Consider the following 15,014-nt stretch of genomic DNA (forward strand, 5'->3'; position numbering starts at 1 on the left):
TAAAAACATGTAGATTTAAACAGTTCTGAAGAACTCCCCCCCCCTTCTGGGTTGGTTTTTAGATAGTGTTTGTTGCTCTATGTCAGGTATGTCAAACCTGCAGCCCTCCAGATGTTTTGGACTACAATTCCCATCTTCCCCAACCACTGGTCCTGCTAGCTAGGGATCATGGGAGTTGTAGGCCAAAACATCTGGAGGGCCGCAGGTTTGACATGCCTGCTCTATGTGCTTGTTGTTGTCTTGAGATATTCTCACTTTTCACTCGCCCATAAGCTGAGAGAAGATTACTTTTTCAGAAGGCGTATGCTATCTGTAATTTTGCAAGTACTTACCTTAAAAACAACAACGGTTTTTCCAATAAGTAGGTGCACCTTTTAAATCTAAAAGTTTTATGAGACTTAACTGGATAAATGTTGCAGCTGCATTTTAAATACATTTCTTGCTTTTTAAAAAAGTTAACCAATTTTGTTTTGCTTGATTTTATGATAAATTTTGTCAGGGATTTAGTATTTCAGGTGTCAGTTGCATTTGTTGTATACCTACTGATTTTCCTGCTGGCCCAACTCTGGGATTTTGGGTGGGGCCAGGTGCCTTGTGATTGCATAGCAGCTCACAAAACAAAATTTTGTCCCAGATGGAAGGGACCGTTTTTGTGTGTGTGTGTTGCTAAACTAAGTTTGGCTAGAAAGGAAGCTTTTAAAACAATTAACTCATGGGCTATCTCCTCTCCTTTGCCCATAGGGAATAATGGGAGGGAGAGGATCTCTACATTGACTGATGGGAGCAAACCCAATGTATTGAGTTCTTTGCTTTTACTAAATGGATTCTGACACTTAACAAGAAAATATTTCTTTAATAGGTTGGAAAAGCACCAAAAGACAGATTATGCAGAAGGGCAAGTAAATTTTGTTTTGTTTTGTTGTTGTTACAATTTTTAATTGAAGGCATGTGTAAAAATGGCATATCTGACGGCATTTGTGTTAACCTGAATGTGGGTTTCCTGTAGCTGTGGCCTCAGGTGATCTTAGTGGTTTTACCTTACCCAAGCGTGTGGTTTAATCCTAACCACATGCTTGGGAAAACCTTGTAAAATGTGGACTGGACAAGGTAACCATTAGGTGGATTTGTAGTTGGTTGACGCAAAGAGTACTCACTAATGGTTCCTCATCATCCTGGAAAAAGTGGGATCCTGGGCCCATTGTTGCTCTGGAGTCTGGGACCCAAACCAATAGGATTCAAGTTACAAGAAAGGAACTTCTGACTAAACATCAGGAAGAACTTTCTGACTGTAAGAGCTGATCGACAGTGGAAGGGGTCTCCCTTGGGAGGTTGTGGACTCTCCTTCCATTGAGGTTTTTAAGCAGAGGTTGGATGACCGTCTTTCATGTATGATCTGGTTGAGAATTCTGGATTGCAGGAGGTTGAACTGGATGACCCTCAGGGTCCCTTCCAACTCTATGATTTTATGAAATGTAAGGGTGTTTTTTTTGAAACCCAGGTAACTTTGAACAGTTTTGCTCTTCCATATTGTTTCTGCACAATAAAGGCTCTGCTTTTACCAGCGTTGGCAGCAGTGATATTTTTCTGAATATTTTTCTCCATAACAATGTCTTTATCTCCTTACAATTTTAGTACAGTACAGTCTGCTTTCAACATAGTCAGTATCTATTTGAGCAGTCTTTTAATTACATTTTAGCCTAGCCAGGGACAAATGCACTGAAAGTGATTGGGTTCAGATTAGTATTGAGTACTTTTATTTGAATTTAACCTTGATTTAAACAGCAATGTAAATAAAAGTATTGATTAAAAATAAGGGGAATTACTTATATTCTAAGGCACTTGTTGGTTTTTATCATTATTTCATAAACATCTTCAGTGGAAGAGAACCAGTGTGGTGTAGTGGTTAAGAGCGGTAGACTCGTAATCTGGGAAGCCGGGTTCGCATCCCCGCTCCTCCACATGCAGCTGCTGGGTGACCTTGGGCTAGTCACACTTCTCTGAAGTCTCTCAGGCCCACCCACCTCACAGAGTGTTTGTTGTGGGGGAGGAAGGGAAAGGAGATTGTTAGCCGCTTTGAGACTCCTTCAGGTAGTGATAAATCCAAACTCTTCTTCTTCTTCTTCAAACTCTTCTTTTGAATATCAGTTATTACTTGAGTGGGAAATGCTGTGAACATTTTGAATATTTTAGAAAAGTGTTTTATTATTGCTGGTTTCTCTTTTCCTTCAGCATCTTGTTAAGCACTAGAGATAAGATTTTATTTTTGCTATAACTCAAGTCTCCTCTATTCCAGAAAACCAGAACTGTTTTTAAATGTGTGCAGGAATAAGCACATTGCACAGGCTAATGTTGTTTTCTCAAATAGGATGTGGGGATGAGCGACATGGCAATGACATCTTTTCTTGGGTCTTGCTCAGATCTTCTTCAAACACTAATGGAGGTAACACCCACCCCCCAAACCCGAACCTCACATTGTTTGTAATAGATTAATAAAGTGGCATGTTGCAACTCAGTTTCTGTGTGAAAGAGAGGAATGAAAGCTTCTGTACAACAAAGAGTCCATGGGTAGGATTCACCTATTCCCAGACCTGGGAAGCTTTCACCCACAAACCCTCTGGGCAGGACTGAACTAATGAGTCTGTGCAAGGGCTCCGTGCCCCAAAATTGGCTTGGGAAAGTTGAGAGAACCCCTCAGTATTTACTGGTGTGTGTGTGTGTGGTTTTGTGTGTGTTTAGTTTTAACTCTATCAATGTTTCACCACCACCATCACCATCATCATAGCAGCCCAGGGAGGGAGGAGAGGGGAGATAATTCCATCCAGGAAGCTGCAAAGCTTGTGCAGATGGAATGACCAGGTGACCGAGGCGTTGAATTCCACCCCATGTATCTGTTCGTAAGAAATGTTGATGAGCCAAGTCCTTAAAGACTTAAGGTCTCCGTGTAACACAACAGATTTCAAGCCACAAAGTAGCTTTGAGTGAATGTGTACTCATTTTGATATTATCCCTTTGCAACACTGCTTTTGCTGCGCAGATTTCTTGATTCCTTCTATTTGCATCTTCAGTCACGGACCCCGCCCCCAAAAGTGTTGAAAATATCTCATTCAGGATGAAATTACAGTGACATTTCAAGTGCCAATGCTTTCCCCCGCTTTTCTGCAGGCTGATATAGTGAGTGATGAAATGCAGCTTCCTGTGCTGGACACGGAAGATGCCTGGGTGTCAGTCGAAGGGCAGACCTCACTTGTGGAACTAGCCCTTGAGCAGAAGCACATCCATTACCCCCTCGTGGAGCACCAGTCTGTGCTCTGTAGTATCTTGTATGGAATCATGAAGTTTTCGCTGAAGAGCGTGAAGCCTCTCTCTCTCTTTGACAGTAAGGTACGTACATTATAAAAGAGTTGCTGATGAGTCGAAATCAGACAAGTTACTGAAAAATGTGTATTTTACATACTTAGGGCAGGAGTGAGCAGTTTGGAAGACTAGAGTTCAAATCCAGACGGCAGCCCCTCATTCCCCTCTGAAAAGTTGCTCCTGATTCAATATCTTCAGTGGCATTTAATTTGGCTCAAAGAGGAAAGGAAAATCAGAAACTGTCCTTTAGATTTTTGGAACCAGTTTAGGTGGCACACATGGGGTTGTATTCATTGAAGTAGTTGTGCTCATGCGAGGATGTCTACTTTCACAATGGAACTTCTCTCTCCCCCCCCCCCCCGAACATATTTGCGGGGGTGGGGTGGAAATTTCTGTTCCACATTTGGAAGTGCTTGTGCAAATGAGATGATTTCGTTTTATGCAACCTATTGGCTTCTTTCAGTCCTGTCTCCTATATTTTATACCATCAACTAACACTGCATTCAGGGCCCCATCACCAAATAGAAATTAATACTCAACCTATCTGTAAATTATATACGTGAACTGGCTAAATGAATGGGTCCCCCCCCCTTAATGTACATGTGTTAGGAAGCTGCAGATGGCTATATCATCATGCAGCTTTACTATAACTTGCAAATGTTTTCCCTCTTGATGTCAGTTCCTTGGACTTTGAACACCCTCTTTCTCTGAGAAAATAACTATAATTTGTTATTAACTGATGCTTTTCTTTCCAAATTCCTCAATGATTTTAAAAGAATATTTTTTCCCTTCCATGCAGGGTAAAAATGCCTTTTTCAAAGACCTTACTTCAATCCAGTTGTTGCCCAGCGGCGATGTGGATCCAGCTCTGCTGTCTATACGTCATCAAGTTAGTTTAAACCCTGGGGGAAATCAATGGTGGTTGTGTGTTTTGTCCGACTGAACTGCTACTGATGTGGCGGTCTTGTTTTCTTTGCAGTTCTTAACCAAACTGGTGAGTGCTGTGGCACAAGCCCAGTCTTCATCTCAGAAAACAAAAGACAGCCCAGAAGAGTTAGTCGCCGTGTCTGTGAAAGACAGAGATTGGCCAGCCTTGGCTTTGGATTTGGCTCAGCACCTTCAGGTCGCAGAGGATATAATTAGGCGGCACTATGTGTGTGAGCTGTACAACTATGGCCTTGATCACCTTGGAGAAGAGGTAAAAAAGGAAGTTAATGTGTAACCTGTGTCAGAGGGCAACTGTTCCTCACAAGTACTTAGCTAGGTCTCCTGATTGATCCCCATGCTGTGGCTATGGGTTAAGCCAGTGACATAATGTTATTTCCTTCTGTTGAATTGGCATTTGGGAAGCGAGTCTTAAAAAGTGTTGTTCCTCCCTCTTAGGCAGCCTTTATCCACCCTACATCCCACCTTGGTGTAATAATATGCCAATATGACAGACTAGGCCCAGGACCACATCCTATGTGGATAATTTTGGCTGTCTGCCTTAAGATCTCAAATTTAGTGGGTAGTCTTTTTTTGAAATTCCTAGGATCTGTTGTTGTCTGCATTGCAGGTGTGTTTCATTTTTTGTTTGTGCATCCTGCATTTGCTTGCACCTCAGCTTGGCAAAACTTGGCTGGTTGAAAGTTTCCCGAAAGGCAATATGGTAGCTTACTGCCTTTGAGCAATAGGTGGAGCTAAACCCACCAGGGTCCAGTATGTCATCACATAGAAACACCCTTCAGGCGAGTCCAACAGAGGCTGGACAGCATGAGACTTTTAATCCCAGGGTCGTGGGTTCAAGCCCCATGTTGGGTGAAAGATTCCTGCACTGCTTTGTTCAATGACTAGATGATACTTGTGGCTCCTTCCAACTCTACAATTCTATGATCAGACCCTTCTAACTTGGTTTAATCCAGTGGTGTCCAAACTTTTTTCAAAGAAGGCCAGATTTGATGAAGTGAAGGGCCGTGAGGGCCGACCAAAGTTGTTAACCTTTTATTTGGGTTGAAGTTGTTGAGGTTTTTTTTTTTTAGGATTTTACCCCAGGAAATAAACTGCCACAGGGGCCAGATTATACTGACCGGCGCGCTGGATTAGGCCCCGAAACGGACTTTGGACATGCCTGGACTTTAATCACTGCCAATCTTGAGGACAATCATTTCCTTTGTGCCTAGGTTCCTAGGAAGAACACTGAAGTTCTGCTCTGAAAATATATACCAGTGCTCTTCTTCTTTTTATATGATTGTGTTAACATGTCCTGTAATATTCAGGCTATTCTTCAAGTACACGACAAAGAAGTCCTTGCATCTCAGCTGTTGGTGCTGACCGGACAGAGGCTTGCATACGCCTTACTGCACACCCAGACCAAGGAAGGCATGGAGCTACTGGCCAGGCTGCCTCCAACACTCTGCACATGGCTTAAAGCTATGGTAATGTCCTTTGACTAAAAGCATCTTTTTACCCCAAACAGCACAAGGAAGAGAAGAGTGTTTAAGATTTCACCGAGCCCATAACTTTATTAAGTGCTTCATACTATGTTGTTGGCATCTGTCTGTCTTGGGGGACAATGGAGTACACCTAAGGGGGTGAAGTCAAACCATGTTAGCAGCACCGAAGTGACCTATCCGGAGCACAAGCCTGGGCAGTGTGTATGGGCAGTGTGTATGGAGGTCCTGGGCTGCTCAGATGACAAGACCCCCCCTTGGCCTCATTGATGTGGTCCAAAGGAAAGCAGAGCAATACATCTGGCATGAGCCTGGCTGCAAGAGTTGCTAGGAGGAGGCATACAAGATGCCACCCAACAGTTTTAGGGACTCCATTCTGGATTTGTGTAGGGTTTACTCCTTGGCCTTTTCTCCTCCTGAAGATACCCTGCAAGGCAGCGGTTTATGATCAGAGTTTTCCTTATTTTAGATGGGCTACCTTCCCAGGTTGACAAGCCCCACCTGCCCCTTAGTGCTTCATACACTTGGTATAAAAAAGATAAAAATGTCTAGAGAGCATTTCACACCTGAAAGTTTCAAAAGTGAGACTGTCTCTGCTCCAAGCAGTGCCCGCTCTGAGTGGGTTAATATGCATGAATAATTTCTGACTAAGATTCGTACTTGAGGTGGACTCCTATGTCTTATATGACTGTTAATCTTTAGCCAGTGTGCCATGTGGCATGGAATCTGGACTCTACCGCAGATCTGGCTACAAAGACATGCCTGGCATTGTACTGTAGTGGGGATGAGATGACTCCAGGGAAGTCTTCGCTGTCACTGCCCCCCTCCCCTTCTTAAAAACAAAACACAGTAAATTTTAACTTGGAAGTTAATGCCTGCCTGGTTCAGCAGGACTCCTTATAATTGCAGTCTAAATAACGGAATTTGCTCACAAAGCATAGTTAAGTAGCACCAACCCTGGGCATAAGGTGGTTGTATCTCTCTAGGATTAGCAGCCATTTGAACAAACAAGAATGGCCCTAAAGCAGGAGCACACTACCTTATTTGATGTTAGTATTTCGGTATACAATGGGACGCGGGTTGCGCTGTGGGTTAAACCACAGAGCCTAGGGCTTGCCGATCAGAAGGTCGGCAGTTCGAATCCCTGCAACGGGGTGAGCTCCCGTTGCTTGGTCCCAGCTCCTGCCCACCTAGCAGTTCGAAAGCATGTCAAAGTGCAAGTAAATAAATAGGTACCGCTCCGGTGGGAAGGTAAACGGCGTTTCCGTGTGCTGCTCTGGTTCGCCAGAAGCGGCTTAGTCATGCTGGCCACATGACCTGGAAGCTGTACACTGGCTCCCTTGGCCAATAAAGCGAGATGAGCGTCGCAACCCCAGAGTCGGTCATGACTGGACCTAATGGTATCTTTTACCTTTATTTCGGTATACAGATGTACTACAACAGGGCTTTTTTATGCCACTCTTTTGACTCAGCTGTGCAGGTAGGAACAAAACCACTGTAATACAGTGCATCTGCTGCTCAGCCAGAGCAGCCAGGCCAGGTATCGAAAGCTGTTGAAAGATCAAGGAAGAATAACAGGGCTCCACTCCCTCTGTCCCTTTTTGGATATAGGTCATCCATCAGGGTGGAACTAACTTACTTGTGTTTGTTAATTTCTGTGGATCTACTCCAAGTACTGCTTACTTGAATGCTACCCAATAACAACCACTTGCCCTGGGTATGCAAAGAGTGCACTTAATCCTATTTGTGGCTAAACCAAGTACAGTACATACATTATTATTACTTTTATTAATTATAAAATTTATATAGAGTCCTTCATCCAAAGATCACAATACAAAAACACAAAAAATGCACACCATAATAACAAAACAATCCTGCCCCTGGTCTAAATCTCGGAAATGTTCCAAATAGAGGGGGGAAAGGTGGTGCCCTTGGCCAGCTTCTAAGTGATGACCTCTTTGTGGCCCACATGAACAACCAGACAGCTCTGCTTTTCTGGTTGTAGCGGTTGCAGATCAGCCAGCTGGCTGCTCAATGCCAGATGTAACAAATCAGCCATGAATCAAAGTTGCTGCTGAAGCCATGGCCTCCGGTAGTCTCATTAGTTTATGGTGGATTAAAGCAACAGGTTTACTGGTGGGTAAGAGGGACACTGGAGGCAGAGGTTCAGAGCTCTGTTCCCTATATTCTCTCTCTCACTGGCAGCCACAGACATCATCCGCACTGTCCACCACCTGATCATAAGAGGGTCATGGTTTCCCCTCTGCCACGGAGTGGTCTGTGTTACAATGATCTTCACAAACACGGAGTAGGTTTCCTTACAGCAGCCAAGTAGTGACTTGTAGCTACACCCTTTGCATCCAGACACCAGTGTGGCTTTTGTGGAGTCTGCAAATAGGCAAGGACTAGGCTCGTTGCTTTAGAATACAACAAAGTGCCTTTCTGGAAAAAATAACTCACAGAATTGGAAGGTGCCTAATAAGCATTTAAGTGAAAATCCTGCATTTCCGTTGCCTAGTGCTGTAGCTTGAAAATTGCTTCTATAGGTGAATGCCTGACGACTTGTGTTTCCCCCTCCCCCTTCTCCACAGGACCCACAGGATCTTCAAAATGTAGATGTGCCAATCACCACAACCGCAAAGCTAGTAGACAAAGTGATAGAACACTTACCGGAAAACCACGGGCAGTACAGTGTTGCCTTGAATCTAATTGAGGCAGTGGAAGCAATGTCATGATGGCAAGGTCACAATTTCTGCTGCTAGTTTTGAACAGTTCTTACGTACAAGTGGCTCTTGTATGTACAGATGCAGAACCACCTAGTGGGAAATGGTTTCAAGTGACGTTTGTAAACTAACCCTTTTAAGGCTTTTAGGAGATGCTACCCATGTGAAGTTCTACCTTATTGTGGTGGGTAATACCAGCAACCTATCATCTTTGTATATTTGTCTATATAACCTGAAATATTTATTTCTAACTTGAAGCACTTGCGCATTAGTTCAGGTTTAAGAACAGCTTTGTCGTCCAGATTAACATATTAGAGTTTTTCATGTGCTAGAATATAGACTGTTGCTTTTTAAATGTTAAGTTGAGAGGAATTTAATTCGAAGCTGAGAAAGCAGGAGCTCCTACGTGTATGTTGCTTCTGGTTTTCAGAGTAGTCTCTTGGCTGCTTTTAGCAAGGAGCTAGCTGGGTGGAGGCTTACAACATTAAATAATTATTTCATACAATCATCATGCATGGACAACTGGGCAAGAGGTAGCTCATTCTTAAAAAGATTGTTCCATTGGGAGGGCAAAGTGCACAAGTTAATTTCAAAATCTTGAAACATAAGCTGCCTCTTGGATGTTCTGATAAAGTCTCAGAAATAAAATTAGGATTCTAATTTAAGCCGATCAGGTTCTGTAGAAGCATTAGTCTTTTTGTAACATTGATTGTTGTACAGTTTATTGTAAAAATATTGTAAATTGTCCAGCCCCTCGGTTCCCTGTGTTGAAATTCCAGCTTTCTTTACACAGCTGTCCAATATATAAAGTATTAAAAATAAACTAGTCATTCTTCTGTGGTGTGCACTGGTCTTATGAAAAACAAACACATATTGGGTCTTTGAATCACAGATTTCCAGTGGATGCAATAGGAATAGTTTGAATCTTGTAGGGCAGAAGGCAGAAATCAACCTGTAAAGGAGGCAATATAGTTGCTATTCAATTTGCAGCAGGGTTTGTGGGCAACAGTCTATAGCCCTAAGGATAACATGATTACTTCTTAACTATAATTGAAAAATGAGTAGAGGTTGAGATTACCCAGTTACCTTGCTGGCATGTATGTTTGTCTGCTGTTAATGGTGGGTTGACAGCTAGTTAGCATGAAACCCTCGACCAGCAAGAAAGGGGGACCCACCCATTACTAAGAAATCTTATACCCTTAAGAACACCAAAGACCATTTGGCATCTCTCACAAGCAGTTTATTAATGTACAAGCTTACGTATATACACCAAACTGTTTTCAAATAAACATTCCAACCTCTCTCCCCGCAGTAGTAGTGCGTGTTTTCTCATTACACACATTTCTTAGAAATAGGTCAGCAAAATATCAGGTTGCTTTTGAGAGAGCATGGAGACGCGGTTGCTATTTCCCAAGTATTTCCCTGCAGCGTGCACAGGGGGTGTCTGCTGAATCCGCAGTGTATTTTCGACAGCGCAGGCATTTTGATTTGGCAGCCGGTAGAACTATGACTTTATAGGCAGACTCTTCCCGGATATCACCACCTATTGAAAGAACGAGATTCGACACTTAGGAAGACCTCTCCATCTCTTGCTCACCCACCCCACAAAACAAGGGAAGGTACAACTAGTCCAAACAGATGCCAAACTGGAAGTTATTTCCTTCTGCACTTACCTTCTAAGTTGATCAGAAATGTCCCTTTAATCATATCATCTGTGATCATGTCTCTCGGGACTTCACTAAGCAGCGTTGTTTGTGATGCCATCATTATTTCGTTTAGCTGGGATGTACTGGAACACTCCTCGTGTTGCAGCACCTGGATGTGAATGATTGCCAGAACTTAAAAAAATCTGTGCATTTAGAGAAGGCTTCGGCTGAAGTTAAGCAGGTCCAGCCATAAAGCCTGCCAGCTCTACTGATCCCTTTTAAACAGTGGTTCTCAAACAGTGTGCAAGGAGAGGATGTCAAGTGTGGCGAAAAGATTCAAGGATAATCAAAGAAACGTTTAAATGTATTTCAGTGCAGTACAGTATCAAAATATCTTTTTAAATCAGCAGAATATGGATAGATATCTTTTCAAAATGACAGCAAAAGCATCAAGCAATAGTTGTGATCAATAGCATCAATCCTAGTTGTGATCCAGAATCGAACAGAGTGCTGGAGAATAGCACTATTTCCCCCTGCCCCAGCTGTTTATTTTAAACTTTTTACATACCAACTTCAGCTACTCTGGATTTCAGAAGTGTGTACAAATTTACACAATGAGTATTTTAGAACCATTATTCAGAGTAAAGCTTAAGACAATTTAAGATGCCTGTGTCAAAAAACCAAAAATGGATGTTTCAGCCAGGAGTGGAAAAGACCGTGCAACAGGCACACCTCTTTAGGAAAATCATTCAAAATGCCTCTTTGCGATTAAAGGATTTATGTCTGATAGACAAGAGAACAGCTTCAGCAGAAAAGCTGGCTAGGCTGGCATGGGAAGAAACGCTCCTCTGGTATTTTGGTCCCAAGCTGCAATAGGGCTTTAAAGGTAAAAACACTAGAGCTGTGTGATATCATTAAAAAAAACCCAGTTTGAAGTCCATATTATGATACTGGTTTCATAATTTTTGACCTAGCAATATATTGTGTGTGCTGTGCAAAAATCACAATGTGGGGAAAAACCAGCCAATGCCTCTACACGGCTCCATCCTTATTTCAGACATTGTGATATATTGCGATGATTAGCTGGTCTTTTGTCACTAAGTTGAAAACCCAGTGCTAGTAAACACCAGAACCTTACATAAGCCCCTGAAGTGAACATCTAGTCAATGAAATTCTTTTAAAATTGCTGTAAAACTGAGTGAACTTAGTTGCACTTGTCAGATTTCTGGAAGCCGAGCTCTGTACTAATTGAAGTTTGAACAAATAGTATTGATTTTCCCGCTTACCTCCATTAATTCAAAGAGCAGTCCAGGCTCAATCACAAGTACCACCTGATATTCCAAAGCATTTTTGCCAGCGATGGAGCCCAGGAAAGCATCTCTCATTGCACAGGCTCCCTCCACTGCTTCTTCAAGGCCGGGTTTCTTCCATACGGGACTTGTGTTCATCCACCCAGAACGAAACACGCTATCTGACTCTTTGAAAGAAAGAAAGAAAGAAAAAGGTTAATACCCAAAGCAGCTGTTCATACTGTCGAACCTGGAACACCCCTGCGAAGCTAAGGCTGCCAGTTGAAATTTCACTTATTGGTGCATTCTTAAACACCATTTTAGCTCCAGATCATCAATATTACAAGATTTTAAAGACCCCCATCTTTTTCTAAAATGATTAGCTTAACTCTCTTGGGGGCCTGCAGGCAGTTCCACCCTGCCAGCCAATGCACAGACAGTTCCTCAACTGTTTAGATAAAAGGATTTCCCGGGGATTCTCAAGCACACTGCTAAGGCTATAACATCCAAGAACCCTGTGTGCAGAAGCACTTGATAGCTCCATCTGCCTTACCTTTCTGATACGGAAGGTACTGGAATACCTCTTCAGCCAAATGAGGAAGGATTGGTGCAAAAGAACGAACCACCGTGTCGAAAATTGCAGCTAAGGCTGTTTGACATGAGCGGCGCTTGGGATCTTTTTCTTCTTCACAATAAAGTCTGAAAGCGGGGGGTGGGGGGATTGAACTTTTAGATATTGGAAGAAATTAAAAGCCAGGATGGTGCCATTTTAAATTGGGAATGCCAAAGTAATTGCCCTTCTATATTTCAAACAACTAATATACTTTCCCCTTTGGCAAATTAATACATGTGTGTGTGTGTATACATTATCAACACACAAATAGCACTGAACCCAGTGGTTTTGGTACTGATGGCTAGATTTTTTCATACTGTTTTATTTAGGTGGGGGGGTGATGCCCACACAAAATCAAAAATAAAATAAATTTCAGGTTTAAGATTCCAGTCACACATATGATGGAAGCTTTTGCCAGCTAGTAACAACAAAGGCCCTGTTCATGTATTGCTTGTGCATCTCTATGTGTGCATTGAGGTTTCCTAAAGACAAGCTTTCTTAAGCAGGAACCAAGGCGTAGTGAATAGGGAGACTCACATTAGCAAGGGTACACTATTACACATACCTGTCCTTGATTATGCTAAAGTAAAAACTAGACAGCTCTCTAGTATGGAAGGCTTGCAGTAATCGTACGACTTTGCCATAGTCATATTCCTTATACGCTGTTGTAACCTGAAAAAATAAAATACAAAAACAGACGGCTAAATTAAGAAGCAAGTACTGAAGATTCAGAAACCACAGTAAGAGAAAGAGTCTTTCTCCATTCACACCTCCATGCCCAGTATTTACATAAGAGCCTGTTGGATCAGGCCAATGGCCCATCTTCTCCACCATTTTGTTCTCACAGTGGCCAATAAGATGCCTCCAGGATTTAAAGAAAGGAAAACTATTGGGGGGGGAAATGCCCAAGAAGTCCTGATTTGCTTTTATGTACATGGGCTTTTAGCACTGCGGTTCCAGCCCTCTGGAATCAGTTACCTGGTGAAATTAGGCAGGCACCTAGAATCATGATGTGTAGGTGCCCACTGAATAGGTTTCTACTAAAGGTTTTCTGGGAGGTGTGACCCAGTCATTTATGAAACACAGGTTACACATCTGTAGAGGTAGCTTTATTGTTTATTCTGAGTTTGTAGGAATGATTTAATGGTTTTTCAAATTTGCATTTTATCTTAAGTTTGTCCCATTGTACACTGCTTTGATTTGTGAAGCGGTTAACAAATGTGCTAAATAAAAAATGAATAAGAACACACAATGCCTTGGATGAATTATGACCACTAGGGGTTTCTCCCCCCCCCCAAAAAATTCATATTTAAAATTCTCTATGCTTTGAGTACAAAATATTTAATAATAATAATAATAATAATAATAATAATAATAATAATTTTATTATTTATATTCCGCTCATCTGGCTAGGTTTCCCAAGCCACTCTGGGTGGCTTCCAGTGAAATATAAAAACATAATAATAATAATTTATTTGTACCCCACCCATCTGGCTGAGTCTCCCCAGCCACTCTGGGCGGCACCCAATCAAATATTAACAACACAGCATTAAATATTAAAAACTTCCCTAAACAGGGCTGCTTTCAGATGTCTTTTAAAAGTAGGATAGCTGCTTATTTCCTTGACACCTGTTGGAAGGGTGTTCCACAGGGCAGGTGCCACTACCGAGAAGGTCCTCTGTCTGGTTTCCTGTAACCTCATTTCTCGCAATGAGGGAACTGCCAGAAGGCCATTGGCGCTGGATCTCAGTGTCTGGGCTGAATGATGGGGGTGGAGATGCTCCTTCAGGTATACACGACCGAGGCTGTTTAGGGCTTTAAAGGTCAACACCAACACTTTGAATTGTGCTCGGAAACGTACTGGGAGCCAATGTAGATCTTTCAGGACCGGTGTTATGTGGTCCTGGCGGCCACTCCCAGTCACCAGTCTAGCTGCCACATAATAAAATGTCAATCATTAAAAACGTCTGCAAGCCTGTCATAATCATAAGGAGGGTCTCTCTTATGCTCCAGATTGGCATTCATGACAAAACACTGCCTAACAACTAGGACCTTAGCTTCAATATGATTCAATTCAGCAATTTAAATTCTCTCTTCTAAGTAATTCACATAGCTGACTGCTCAAAGGCTCACACTGTAAGCACTTATAACTCCTAGTCCCACCCCCCTTCCCTGCTTACCTTGTTTGCATAGCCCTGCAGCAGGTGGAGCATATATTGGTCTATTACATACATCTCCGATGTGGGGACTGTGTCCGTCTCTGGGGTGAAGCCGGCCAGGTTGCCGAGCAAGAAACGAATCGTGTTCCGAAGCTATCAACAAACCAGTCAGCAACATGCATTAATCAGGATAAGTCCACAAAATCCAGAATGATACAGCAGTAATAATTTAAAACCGTTTTTGCTACCAATAGTGCCATAAACATTTCAGAGGCTTTTCTAATTCCTTGAGAATACTGGAGACTCCTATCTGGTCACTTTTCCAATATAAGCATTGTTTCACAATTTGGGGTGGAAGAAAGGAGACTGCTTACAGTTGCCTGGAAATCACCCCAAGGTACTTCCCTGATCCTAAAAAAGTTTGAAGTCACTTGATCTCTAAACGCTTTCAGCTCTTCCCTTCCTCTCCTTTCCAAAGCTCTATGTGGCTTGCAATATACAATGGAGGAATAGCTGATCAGAGGACTGCCAAATTGTTATCAGTGCCAAGGCCCTCGGGCTGGAAAGGAAAGTTATGGCAAACACAAGGTAGCGGGGCTTTACTGCCTAGGCACATGCATCACACGATGGGACATCTCTGTGCCAATAGTTTCCCAAAATTCCAGCTGAATGGCTTGTCAAGTGGGAAGAGTCGGAGACACGGGGCTTTGACAGCAGCCTTGAGTTGGCTGTAACGCTGTCAGTTTGCATCCCTTAGTGCAGAAAGTATTGTTCTGATGTGTAGAGATCTTTCATATTCTA

At 42.5% G+C, this 15,014-nt stretch overlaps 2 protein-coding genes across 2 annotated transcripts in view; one reads left to right on the forward strand and one right to left on the reverse strand.

Moving 5' to 3' along the window:
• The window catches only part of RAB3GAP2 (RAB3 GTPase activating non-catalytic protein subunit 2), a 53,092-nt gene extending 43,750 nt beyond the window's left edge, over positions 1-9,342 (forward strand). Inside the window, exons 29-35 of the mRNA XM_060272992.1 lie at positions 860-895; positions 2,366-2,440; positions 3,163-3,381; positions 4,154-4,243; positions 4,334-4,552; positions 5,610-5,768; positions 8,375-9,342. Coding sequence (XP_060128975.1) covers positions 860-895; positions 2,366-2,440; positions 3,163-3,381; positions 4,154-4,243; positions 4,334-4,552; positions 5,610-5,768; positions 8,375-8,518 — 942 coding nt within the window. The 3' untranslated portion in view covers positions 8,519-9,342. The remainder of the gene's footprint in view (positions 1-859; positions 896-2,365; positions 2,441-3,162; positions 3,382-4,153; positions 4,244-4,333; positions 4,553-5,609; positions 5,769-8,374) is intronic.
• Positions 9,343-9,731: 389 nt separating this feature from the next.
• Positions 9,732-15,014, reverse strand: part of IARS2 (isoleucyl-tRNA synthetase 2, mitochondrial) — a 38,469-nt gene continuing 33,186 nt past the window's right edge. Inside the window, exons 18-23 of the mRNA XM_035111368.2 lie at positions 14,235-14,366; positions 12,620-12,726; positions 11,995-12,140; positions 11,439-11,629; positions 10,180-10,321; positions 9,732-10,049 (exon numbers count right to left, since the gene is read on the reverse strand). Coding sequence (XP_034967259.2) covers positions 9,910-10,049; positions 10,180-10,321; positions 11,439-11,629; positions 11,995-12,140; positions 12,620-12,726; positions 14,235-14,366 — 858 coding nt within the window. The 3' untranslated portion in view covers positions 9,732-9,909. The remainder of the gene's footprint in view (positions 10,050-10,179; positions 10,322-11,438; positions 11,630-11,994; positions 12,141-12,619; positions 12,727-14,234; positions 14,367-15,014) is intronic.

This window comes from Zootoca vivipara, chromosome 3 (genome assembly GCF_963506605.1).
Source record: "Zootoca vivipara chromosome 3, rZooViv1.1, whole genome shotgun sequence".
Taxonomy (NCBI): Eukaryota; Metazoa; Chordata; class Lepidosauria; order Squamata; family Lacertidae; genus Zootoca; species Zootoca vivipara.